General features: G+C 38.9%; 4 protein-coding genes across 4 annotated transcripts; 3 read left to right on the forward strand and 1 right to left on the reverse strand.

Annotated features, from left to right (window-relative positions):
• Positions 1 to 392: 392 nt before the first annotated feature.
• Positions 393 to 2,436, forward strand: GCK72_017995 (uncharacterized protein; the record flags this gene model as incomplete). Its single annotated transcript, XM_003112295.2, has 9 exons — positions 393 to 497; positions 630 to 793; positions 847 to 1,216; positions 1,262 to 1,398; positions 1,441 to 1,633; positions 1,694 to 1,816; positions 1,864 to 2,026; positions 2,071 to 2,174; positions 2,224 to 2,436. 9 exons carry the CDS (start codon positions 393 to 395, stop codon positions 2,434 to 2,436), a joined length of 1,572 nt encoding a protein of 523 aa, XP_003112343.2.
• A 1,575-nt stretch (positions 2,437 to 4,011) lies between these two features.
• GCK72_017996 (uncharacterized protein) lies at positions 4,012 to 4,319 on the forward strand (the record flags this gene model as incomplete). The annotated part of the gene is made up of 3 exons (XM_053732340.1): positions 4,012 to 4,026; positions 4,071 to 4,156; positions 4,202 to 4,319. The coding sequence occupies 3 exons, from the start codon at positions 4,012 to 4,014 to the stop codon at positions 4,317 to 4,319; spliced, it is 219 nt and encodes a 72-aa protein (XP_053581253.1).
• A 389-nt stretch (positions 4,320 to 4,708) lies between these two features.
• Positions 4,709 to 7,488, reverse strand: GCK72_017997 (uncharacterized protein; the record flags this gene model as incomplete). Its single annotated transcript, XM_003112609.2, has 7 exons — positions 4,709 to 4,808; positions 4,854 to 6,722; positions 6,772 to 6,905; positions 6,951 to 7,036; positions 7,085 to 7,146; positions 7,196 to 7,333; positions 7,382 to 7,488. 7 exons carry the CDS (start codon positions 7,486 to 7,488, stop codon positions 4,709 to 4,711), a joined length of 2,496 nt encoding a protein of 831 aa, XP_003112657.2.
• A 1,475-nt stretch (positions 7,489 to 8,963) lies between these two features.
• Positions 8,964 to 9,805, forward strand: GCK72_017998 (uncharacterized protein; the record flags this gene model as incomplete). The annotated part of the gene is made up of 5 exons (XM_003112341.2): positions 8,964 to 8,992; positions 9,156 to 9,263; positions 9,311 to 9,394; positions 9,438 to 9,617; positions 9,670 to 9,805. The coding sequence occupies 5 exons, from the start codon at positions 8,964 to 8,966 to the stop codon at positions 9,803 to 9,805; spliced, it is 537 nt and encodes a 178-aa protein (XP_003112389.2).
• Positions 9,806 to 12,226: the final 2,421 nt, after the last annotated feature.

Genomic DNA, 12,226 nt, shown 5'->3' on the forward strand with positions numbered 1-12,226 from the left:
TTAGATCAAAAGCATTAAGATCAAAACTTTTAAAATCAAAATGCATGTCTAAAAAACATATTTTGAGCTTTTCCGGTTAGCTATCTACGTATTAAAGATTTTAGTTTTTTTATAGGATGTTTCTCCATGGAGCAACAGAAACCTATAATTCTTTTAGGCCAAGCTAAAAAATAACTTTAAACTCGCGCTTCATTCAGAAACTCCGCCTTCGCAACGTGGGCACGCGGTTTTTGCAAAAGTGTGCGCAGAGTTGACTTTTTTATTCTTTTCGTTGTTCTCACACAACAATATTTTTAATGCATTTGTTCTTTTATAAATTGGTTTTTTCTTCACTTTTACTGCTTTTAGTTTTGATTTTCTACTTTCAGACACTTTGCAAAAATGTTGTAAAAATGGCCCTGCGAAGAAAGTTCACTTTCGAGCTACCTGAAGATAGCTATTGGAACGAATCCGACTCGAATTCATCTGGGCTCTTCGATGATTTACAATCAAAACAAGTGAGTTTTCCATATTTTAATTCAGCGTGACCACACTCAAATAAGAAATAAAATATACAATGGGATAGCATATTCACGTGGCGCTGAATATTCACAAATTACCTATTCATGTGTTTATCACGTAAATTAAAGCTTCAAGCTCGAGCAGCCGTCGACAATCTGTTTGGTGGCGATGAGACTCCGAAGCCGTATGTTCCGTCACAGAATCCAACACCAGTTCCGGGAAGTGTAGCTCCACCACAAATCGATGTGAGAGCTGCCGCAGCTTCTGACAAAACAAATATCCGATTAACAGAGTGAGTTGTATTTTCGAAGATTTCTTTCAATTTTAAATGTTTAAAATTTTCAGCACTTCGCCGAAGGCGTCAGGAAAAATTGTCGATGATTTTCTGAACATGAAATTCGCAGATAACGTGAAACATGCGCCGATTCTGCAATCTGCGCCGTCTGTTGTATCTGAAGCGAGTGCAAGTAGTTTACCAAGTGAAGCACAGAGACTGGATTTGGATTATAATCGATTGAGGCAAGAGCATCGAAAACTGAAAGACCAACACGAAGTTTTGCGTCACGAAAGGTTCCAACCGCTGACAATAGAGTCAAGTATCAAAAGAATGCTTCAAGGACATATAGTACCACTCGACTGCTATAGATCACTTCGAGACAAGACTTTGCTCCTGAAACAAGCAGTTTCAACATGCGACAGTAACACTATTTTTAAAGTAAGTTTTTTTTCTTATTCTGTAATTTCTTATTCATAATTTTAGATCGTGATATTTTTGGAAAGGACGCTCAAAGAAAATATCTTCTTCAAAATCATGGATGATCAGAAAAGTGCTTGCAGAGTCTATACACGGCATCTGCAAATTACCAGCAACTGGGAAAAGATGAACAAGTTTCTGAGGTTTTTACTATATATCTACATTTTTATATCATAAATTTCCAGAGGAGTTGGCCAATATCAACATGCATCAGTCATCGAGTTCGAATCGACACGTAAATACAAAAAGAATCCAGACAAACGAGTTCCTCTGTTGCGAACAATGTTGCATGGCAGTTTCTCAATTCCAGAAATGAAGTTCGAAGCGAGACAGGTGGAGACGTTGATGAGAAATTATGAGATACAGTTGCAGATGGAGGTAAGCAATATATTTTTGATTGAGTGAAAGCAAAAAAAACGTTTAACTAACTTTTTAAAGAAAATGGATGCTGGTGGTAAAGGAGAGCATTTCCGCAAGTTCCCGAAGACGACTTCACTTATCGGATTGCCAGCTTTATCGACACTTTACTATTCGGCTATGTACCACTTTGATGACTCGTCGGTGAGTATGATTACGTCATTTAATTTATATATAAAAGTTAATTTCAGACATCATCAGCTTCTCTTCCTTCCGTTCAAACCCTCATTCGGTTCAACGATCGCCTTGCTCTTCAAACCATCGTTTCCGCGTTGACAAGACAAAGCCGGTGGCCTGATATTGACAAGCTTCTCCAGCCGAAAACAATTACGATGACCTTCAGTGCTGCAAAAAGTAATTTTTACATGAAGAAAGTTTTCTAGTTTTTATTCTTACAGGTGTGTTCAAAGGGAAGAAATCAACAAGCAAATGGGGTGTCTCCATCAACAATCACAATTTGCTAACCATTATACGGCGATCTCATCCTTCTCCGCCGACTGATGTAAGGCATTATTATCAAAAAGATTTCATCGAATGTGTTCATATTTCAGTTCATCTATCGCATTTTGAAAGGCGAAAATGATGCACAAGAACGTCTCCGATTGGCTCTTCTCTTCGATGCACCGGAAATGGTGATTGAGTGTATGACACAGAAAGGAGATCGGATATCGTTGGCGTCCTATACAAAATCATTGAAACCAAATTCGGTTGAATCGTTTAAGGCGGTTGCTGCTCTCAATAATCCTTCTATTAAATGGAAGTGATCCATCTGAGTCCTCAGCTATGTACATTTTCCTAATTTATTGTTTTCTGTTTGAATATTTCCATCATGATTATCATAATAATTCTCCCATGATCCTGTAAAATAATACATTTATAATCAAATTTTACAAGGGAAGTCTTTGGAGACACCACTTTCAAATGACCTGTAAATTTGGTCAAAAGTACTTTCGACTATGCAGATTCCATTTCTGCAGAGGAAACCTGCTAAATGTCTCTGACGGCCGAGTTATGAGCTCTCAAATTTTTCATACAGTTAAGCTTTTTCACATGTAATTCCAAATCGGCTGTATATACGCCACCGGTCGGTTCCATTTGTGTTCCCCAGCGGTTTATCTGTGCTCGTTCGTTGAAAAAATGAAATTATCTTGCGTATACTACTTGTCGATTTGGAACTCCACGTGAAAAAGCTTAACCATATGAAAAGTTTGAGAGCTCATAACTCGGTTTGCAGAAACATTTAGCAGGTTTTGACTGCAGAAACGGATTCCTCGTGGTCGCAAATACCTGCAACCAAATTTATAGATCGTTGGAAAGTGGCGTCTCCAGAGACTTCCCTTGTTAGTGCTTCATTTCACTTGGCTCTCACCTCGGTTGTCTAGTTATTTTAGTGCATTTTCCCTCATTTCTTTCGTTTCTTTGTAAAATAAAAACTTGCCGGTAAACCGTTCCATATGTTGGGTCTTTCTAACAGTTCATTTCGAAAGTTCTTCTCTTGCCGAGATGAAAGAAAACACGCCGAGATGAAAAAAAGTGAGTTGGAACTTGAATCAAGTGATTATGGTGATGATTTTTAGAAAATGAAGCTTAATTCCAAAAAGAAAAGCTACACATCCACTGAAAAAGCTTAGAAATTACACTAAATAACAGTAATTCAAACTTTGCAATTACTGTTATCTAGACCACCAAGTTTTACCCGTTTGGGACACACATGGTTAGGATTTTGATCCCAGAAGCACCTAGAATGTCTTCTTATCTCTAGTTATAAGAGCTATTAACAAACATAGGATTTCATACGATTTCTTGTGTATATTCCTAACTGTAGCTTATAAGACGTGGCTCGAAAGGTTTCTGCCGAGTATTTCCATCTTTGAAGTCCAACAATAACCTTACCTCATTTCATCATTTCTTTCTGTAAACTATAATGTTCAAAATATCTTATTTTCATGTGCAGGACTTGTCAGCTGAGCATGACAGTGCACAGAGAGACACCTTCGTTGCAGACATTCAAGTTACTTGTGAATGAGTTAGAACTGAACATCAATCACTTGGTTAGGCTCTTATCGTATTGGACTTGGTGATCATGTTTCAATTCAGGAAAAGTTTCACGATATCTGGATTGTCGATAAAGTATTCTATAAAAATCTAAATTTATTACAGTAACTCGCGCCAACTTTAAGCACAGACAATAAATAAATATAATAACTGTATCGAGTATTTCGGAGGAATGTCTCACTCCAATTTCTTTCGTTTCTTTGTAAAATAAAAACTTGCTAGTAAACCGTTCCACGTGTTGTTCATTTTCAACAGTTCATTTCGAAAGTTCTTCTCTAGCCGAAATGTTAGAAAACACAGTGAGTTGGAGCTTGAATCAATTGATTATGGTGTTCATTTTTAGAAAAAGAAGTTCAATTCCAAAAAGAAAAGCTCCACTTCCCCTGAAAAAGTGTCGAATGGAAGACAAACTTCCAGTACCCTTTCGAAGTGAGTACTGATCTTCTGTGTGAAAACGAAAAACTGAAATTTCAGACTACTTCGTACGCAGACGCCTACTACCGTCATCTCGGTCTTCATGCTCGCCACTGCTGCCCTCACTACTCTTCTCCTTGCAATTTTCCCTGTTTTCGATCCGATTTTTTCTAGTTAAAAGCATAAATAACATGATTTATATTATTCACAATGGGTGCAAAAGAAAGAAAAGAAGCTCGCTTAGAAAGTGAATTTGAAGATGAAAACGAGAAAAATGTTCCTAGAGGGCACTTTTTGGTATTGTGATAGAATAAGGCGGTTTGGGAAGAAGACAAACGATTCAGGGATAGGCATTGAAGAAAGGGCAGAGATCATCAAATTGACATATCTTACAGGAAAGGGTGTTGACTTTTTGTGTTTTTTGTTAAAATTTGGTTTACAATTATGCAAAAACAAAGCGAACTAGAATATAATTGATTCAAGTAGAGGCAGAATGCTGAATACATGAGTAAGAACCCGGAAATTGAAAGATGGATGTTAGTTGAATACTGGGGTTTTTCAAAATTATTAAAGAATGGGAGTGTCCGAGTGGCCCATGAGCAAACTAATGTCACAAGTGTCCCCAGCGTTCCGAGCTGTCATTTGTTGTGATCGTAGAATGATTACTCTGCAAAAAAGTTTTTTGATACGAAATGTTTCAATAAAAACTCACCTATCATCACCGATTACTCGATACAATCTCGACACATCACAGAGATCTTGAGTATTCAAGTTAGTCTTCAAATCTCTCCCCTGAACTCCATTCGCATGAAATGCTAAAATTGTTCCATCGACAACATGTAGATATTCAATGTGGAAGTTGAAAGTGAATATTGATGGTTTCGGTCTTTCGAATCCTCCTAAGTCTGTTAAAACCACCTTGTTCCGATACGAGAAGCATAGAGTATTTCTGTCGATTTGATGCATATTTCCAACTTCAAGCATCTCATCGTCTGCTAGACTTTCGAAGGAAGAATTGAATCCATCGCTGAGTTCTGAGTTTCTAGTCGACGAGCAGAAATTAATCATGTTAAATTGATATTCGGATGATCCAGACATCCTTCCGACACCTATGCATAGTTCAGGGAAATCCGAAGCTCGAGAGTTGACGAGGGAAAAGGGACGAATCGGGAATCGTATATCTTCTCGCAATGGCTCACTTCTCACTAACACAAATTGATTCATCGGCTTGTACCATTGGAATAGATGAACTGTCTTCGGAACTGCACAACACAAGAAGAGCGCATTCGAGTGAGCACCTTCTCCTTGTTTTACTGTACATTGAAGAGCTCCACGTGTCTCCGGCATTCGTACAGTTATCGCCAGTCGCTTCGGAACGTATTTCTCAGGAATTTTATTGAGATTTTTACTCATTTTCAGTGTCAAATTCTTCTGTGTCAAGGCTATAAGATCGTGTCGATATAAATATGGAGTGTTTCCTTGAATTGCAGTGAGTCGATCCGAGTAGACGAACATCCAAGAGCAACGCCGGTGGTGAATCTTTGTGAGATTTCCATCGGGCAGGCAATTTGTGTCGAATGAGTAGATTCCTTGTTCCGTTCCGAAAAGAAGTAAGTGAGCACCTGTCAATGGATGAACCCATGAAGCAGCACAGTTCACTTTCAGATCAGTTCCGTCCATAATTTTTGAGAAGCACGCTCCCATTGGAACTTTTGGAGTAATGGGCATTCCGAAGAACGTCGACATACTATCTTCACTTGGTGTCGAAGCAATTGACGTTGAACTGAACCGATTTTCGGCACCAGAAGCAGCAGCTTTCTGAGCCGCCCTCAACGTTCGTGGTGGTGCTCTTGGTGCTCTAATAGTCTCGTCTTCGTCATGTATCACTCCATTTCCAGAACCACAATGAAGAAGTGCGTCTCCTCCGACGACATCAGGTAACAAAGGCATATCTTTAGCTGGAAGTGTTCTTTCCGAGTGATATCCTCGATTTAGCCCTCTTGGAGTGGCTGTGGGAGTTTTTCGATCAGTTTCTGATGAGGTAGAATTCGGTGAAGATGTTAAGTTCTCAAGACATCTTGCATCAAGTCTCAACCCATTTAGATGAGATGGAAGACCTATTCTAATCGGGGCGGCATCTGGAGTCAGAAGTGGCGGAGCATCGTCCATATCTGATTCTTCTTCAGTCAAATCATCAACAGTCTTCGACATACGATCATATACATCTGTCGGTGCTCCGTTCACTTTATCCAATAAGTCTCTCGTCATTCTAGCGGAAAGTGATCCAAGGACAAATGGATGTGTTGTCAGAAGCTTCTCAGGGGAGGGTCTCTTTTTTGGGTTTTTTGTGAGACATTGTCGTACGAAATCATGAAATAATGGAGACCACCGATGTTTGTCTTTCAGATGAGGCGGTTTGTATCCACTTTTTGTCATCAGATAGAGTACTTGCATTGGATGAAGATCGAAAAGGGGAGGCTGACATTCTCCCAGCTCAATAGCAGTGATTCCTGTTGCCCAGACATCACATTGCATTCCGTAGCCACCTCGCTTCTCGACACAAGCAACTTCTGGCGCCATCCTGAATAGAAATTCAATGTGATGTGCTCAAATTTAATAGTCAAGCTTACCAATAAGGAGTACCAATAAACGATTTTCTCTTTCCGATAGTTGCAGTGATCTGTGCTGCAACTCCAAAATCTGCTAGTTTTACATCACCACTGGAAGAGAGAAGTATGTTGGCTCCTTTGATATCCCGATGAATCTAAATCCCGGACTTTTATTAAATTTCAAACGATTTTGAACTAACTTTTCCCATATTATGCAGATAATTAAGTCCTCGTAGAGTTTCTCGACAAACGAACGCGATTTGAAGTTCTGACAGAGGCCCGGTTACTGAAAATCAGTCAATCTTTGAATTTAAAATCTTTATCGAGTACTTACAGTGATAAATATCTTGCAGACTCCCACCACCACAGTATTCCATGACAATCCATAATCGATCTCTGAAATATATCTGATTCGAGTTTTCAATGCATTCTAAAAGCAACAAACCTTCTGATATAACTCCCAAAGTAAGCAATGATATTTGGATGTGAGCATTCTCTGATAACCATTATTTCTTGTTGAATAACTGCAAAATTGTCGCCTGCTTCCAGTTTTACTACCTTCACAGCCGCCAGCGTGTCGCTTCTAAAAACAATTATAGTTTATTCAAATTCAAGACTAAATTGATTTTACCTGATATCCCTCGCCTTATAGACTTCTCCATAAGTACCCGAACCGACACGCTGCAGCAATTCATAATCATCCGCCGGGTTAGATCGTTTGATCACATCTGCACTCATTACCCCTGCAAAAATAGAGTTTAAAAGAAAAGAGAGAGAGAAAATTATTCAAAGGAGAGCAATGTGTCGAAATGAGAAAAATTATCAATTGGACAAAACGAGACGAGAGAAAAACACAAACAAGGATGAGCGGCTGACCAGGAAAAGGAAAACAGAGGTAAACAAAAAATCAGTGGGCGTTCTGGCATTAACGGAATCGTATTGGAGACTATCCCAACTATATTTGAATTAGTTTCGTGCTTTGAACAGGTCAGTGATTATTACAAAACCAAAACAAGGAACATTTATATTTGAAATAAAGGACTTTGGCTCATCAGCGCGTTGCATGTGCAGCAAATTGTTGGAGAAATGGTTCATTTCAATTGTTCGGTTTATTTTTAAAAAAAAGTTTTATTAATTCTATTTTTCGATCACATCTTTATGAAAATTTGACAAATCTGAAAAAAAAAACACCAAGAAAAATGGTAAAGTTGTCGTCAGTTATTGGGCACTGTCCGCATTGTCGAGTTACTGTATCAAATTGGCGGAAGTTTAAAATCCAAAAGACCAGATTACAGTAACCCAATCTTCAATTCAGATTCTCTGATGTCTCACGATTCTTCCTCAGAATCTATTCCTTGAATACATAAATCTCTTCTTCGTTTAATTTAGGCCAACCAGTAGCCGCCCGTCCATCAACCGTTGCTCCCCTCGGTTTTTTTAATTTCCTTCTCGACGCCCGGTCTTATTCATCTCTTAGCTGTGTGGTGAATTGATGTATATATGTGTGAGAGCAGAACGCGTGCCACTTCTTTTTTCTCTTTCATTCGAAACAAAACCAGGCATTCTGATGCAATCGATGTACACAATCCGTCTAATGACACAGAGAAACACACAAAAACTCTACTCCCCATTCAGTGAACCTTCGCCTTTATTTCTCGTTTTTGGAGGTTCACAACCAGCATACAGAATCGAGAATATTGAAAGTGCGAAGACACAGATCGAGAAGCATCGAGTATGGAGGAGCCTCGAGAGCATCGACGACTTTAACCGGTAGACGCAGACAATCGTAAGTCACAGTCGGAGTAAAAAGACAGTGAAAGCGCCGAGACAACGACTACGGCGTCGGTGTGCTATCCCCTCTTCGGCTCCTCTTCTTCTTTTCACCATTCGGAGCGTTGCTCCTTTTCTTGCCACCACGTCTGAAGCTCCGACCTCCCCGCGGTGTCTTTCCTAAAATAATGATGAGGAGAGAAAAGAAAGAGAGCACCGCGAGTGTTGTTGTTGTCCTTAGTGGGCGCTAGAAGACGAGAGAAGTGGGTGGAAGAAGAAGGCAAGAAGAAGGACATCTCGATTCCACACATTCTTCCTTCCTTCCACTCCGGATTACGCATTTTGCTCTTTTTTTGGAACTCTTGACCTCTCGGCCATTTCTCATCATTCTTTTCTCACAGGTACCGAGTGGAGGCTTACTGTAGCTGACTTGCTTGCTGGAGATGGACGCTAGAGTCCCGAGGAATAATGCGTGAGTTAGAGACGAAGAACACTATGGTGTGTCTAGAACTGCGGCTCCTTCTAGAGCAATAGCGTTTTCATCAGTTATATATAGTAGTGTAATGAGCAAAATAGGAGTTGAGCTGAGAAATTTAGCGACCCAGGGTTACTGTAACAGAACTTTTGAGTTTCAGGGAGAGACGTGTACGCCCAAAACTCGCATATCGCCCAAGAAAGCCATATCTCAACCCACCACCACCATCCCAAATGGATATCATCCGCCAACATGTATTGAATACAATGTATGTCTTGGATAGGAACTACCGTAGTCCTAAAACATAGTTTCCAGGCATGAGCAAGCTGAGGCTCACGAGAGAGAAATTGCAAAGAGGCAATTGATTGAAGCTATGCAGGGGGAAACCCGTTTAATTAAGTAAGAAAAATATAGTCAGCAGAAGAATCATCACAAGTTTCAGACCAAAGAAGGTTCGTAGAAAGTACCAGATGGCTGCCTGGCGATCAATTGATGACGATGGAAAGCCAATCGAGAACGGAGATTTCACACCGGCAACGGCTCGTGACTTGGCAAAACTGGTGCCAGTCGATCAATCAGCAATTGTGATTTGCAATCCGGAAAAGGCGATTTGCAGAATCAAGTGAGTCTCAAATATACTTCGAATGTATCCCTATGGTAACTAAAAGCTTCAGGTTGAAGAAGCCAGAAGAGAAAATCGAGACGGTTGCTAAGCCACGCTACTCCACTCCGAGTCATACTATCCTTTTCACCAAAAAGTACGACAAAGCGAGTGATCTGGACAAAGTTCTGGAGGAGTTGTATCCGTAAGAGAATTTATTTTTGAATCGATTGAGCTATGTTCATCTATTCATCTAACTGTAATTGAGTTTTTTTTCTTTGAGACCACTTCTACACATTGAAATGTGTTACTCTTTATTCAAATCTATCTATCCTCACGTATATCAACTCTAGTTACGTCATCTAAGTAGTAAGAAATGTCAGATTTACTTTCGCGAAATTGTTGGATTCTGACTTCTCGTACTATCTGAACATCTGAATATTATTCAACAAAATTACTCATTTATTTCTAAAATCTATTCAACATCGATTAGTTTCTCTTATTCTTTTCTATTTTACAGATCCATTCAGACTGAAACTTTCCCTTCAATCTTACTGTAGTCTATTTTCCTCTTTTCCCTCTCAACACTAAGATTTGCTTCCAAAGCCTCAAGATTTCTCTGTCAACCTCTTCTAAATTCATCAATAAACTCCGTATTTCGAAATGATTCGTATCTAAGAACATAGCCAAAAAGTCGTAGACTCACCAGATTAGAAAAAAGAGAATGAGTTTCCCATTCGAAATGAGACATCTGGTGAAATGTGACTGAGAGAATGAAAAAAGAAAACAAAGAAGAGTCTTTTTCATGCACGAAAAACATTGCTAATTTCAAATCGAGTGTATGAAACGGAACGATGAAAACCACATTGAAAGACTGACGAATCGAGAGGAGAAGAAGTGAGTGAAAAGAGAGAGAGGGAGAACTATTTGCATAAGACTGCTACAGTCTCAACTAAATAAAACAATTTTTGTGAAAAGTATTTCACACAAACTACAAAAAACTAAGAAAAATGGAACGTAGTTGACAAAATGAGTACGGAAGAAGAAGGCGAAGGAATCAAAAGTGAGTTGTGACCAGTCAGACAACGGCAGCTGTCTCGGGAGCAAAATACAGCAGAACGTGTCCGTTTTCATTTCGAAAATTGTTTTGAGAACGAGAAAAGAACGAGACTTTGTTGCTGAATGTGACAACCTTTTCAATACGAATCTCACCGTCTCGAATACGAAAAAACAGAAAGAGAAGATCGTGACGTGGAATTGAGAGTTTTCTTGCAAAAAGGACAAAAGGGTGCAATTTCCCACGAGAACTGGACATGAGTGGAAATGAAGAAAAGAGGAAAAGAAGAAGGACGATTGCTGCTTTTTCTTCTTTCTCTGGCAACGATCGTTTGATCTACCCGTTGTTATTGTTATTTTTAACTACTACAACTATGAAGAAAAACGAGAGAAATGAGGAAGGAATGTGGTAAAAACTAGTGATTTATGTGTGACGTGGCGTCTAGATCATTGTGGAGAGATAGAGATAGATCGGTATGAACTTAAGTTCCAATTCCTTAGATTTTTGAATAACAAAACCGAATTAGAAGAGTCAAATGATGCTTCAATCATCTCATTCGACACTTATCCCAGTAGACTCACGACCTAATAGGGTATTTTTGATAAACTCATCACTCTTCCTTCTATTTCTGTAAATTATTGAAAAAAGTTAAGAAATTACAAATTGAGCAAAGCAGAAACGTGCAAAAACTGAAGCATATGCCTAAAAACAAAAGAAAAAGGATGCTATGACTATCCATAAACAGAAAAAGATGAATCAGTCGACACAAAGTGAATCAGCAAATGTTGATAATAAACAGACAATAACGTTGTGTGAATAGAATACGAAAGCTTTCTCTCTTCCCAATAAAATTGTGAAATGTTTGGGAAAAAGGTCGTTGCAAAAAGCAAAGAGTATGAAAATAGAAGTTCTGGTATCACATGAATTCGTCTCTTTTTGTGTGAACCAAAAGCCACAGAAAGAAGAAAAATAAGGGAAAAGTTATCCGGGAAAGTTGTATTTCGCACTGGTATTGTTAGTCATTGGCGGGTTAGTGTGTGTGCACTCTCCTACTATCTGCGTCTCTTCTTTTTCTTATTCTATCCTACATTCTCTTTTAATGTTCAATGTGGAAAGAGTGAAAGGAACGGGTGGAGACGGAGAGAAATGCGCGTTGCTGGTCGAATATGTGGTAGCCGGACGGACGGGAATGCTGGAGATGGAGGAGGAAGAAGAAGGCAACGCGTGTCCAACTAACTAGTCTTTTCGCAACGAACAATTGATTTGGTCTCTAGTGGTAACTCTGGTATATCACCTGTTTTAATGGAATCCCTCTGAATTTCTGGAATGAAAATTACTGAACTGTTTTTTTTTCAGATGTGATTCGTTTTAAATCATCTCTATACAAATTATGGTTACTAAAAATCTTTCAGGTTTCAAGTTGTCTATTTTAATAGAAATTTTGAGATTTCAGATTCCTGGATTTCCAACATTCTAAATATATATTCTTTTCAATTTTCAAATTTCCCAAGTTAAATTTAAAACTTCTTCTCCAGATTTTTCTATCAAGAATGCCTATTCTAACCATGATTTT

Source organism: Caenorhabditis remanei, chromosome V, assembly GCF_010183535.1.
Source record: "Caenorhabditis remanei strain PX506 chromosome V, whole genome shotgun sequence".
In the NCBI taxonomy this organism is placed as follows: domain Eukaryota; kingdom Metazoa; phylum Nematoda; class Chromadorea; order Rhabditida; family Rhabditidae; genus Caenorhabditis; species Caenorhabditis remanei.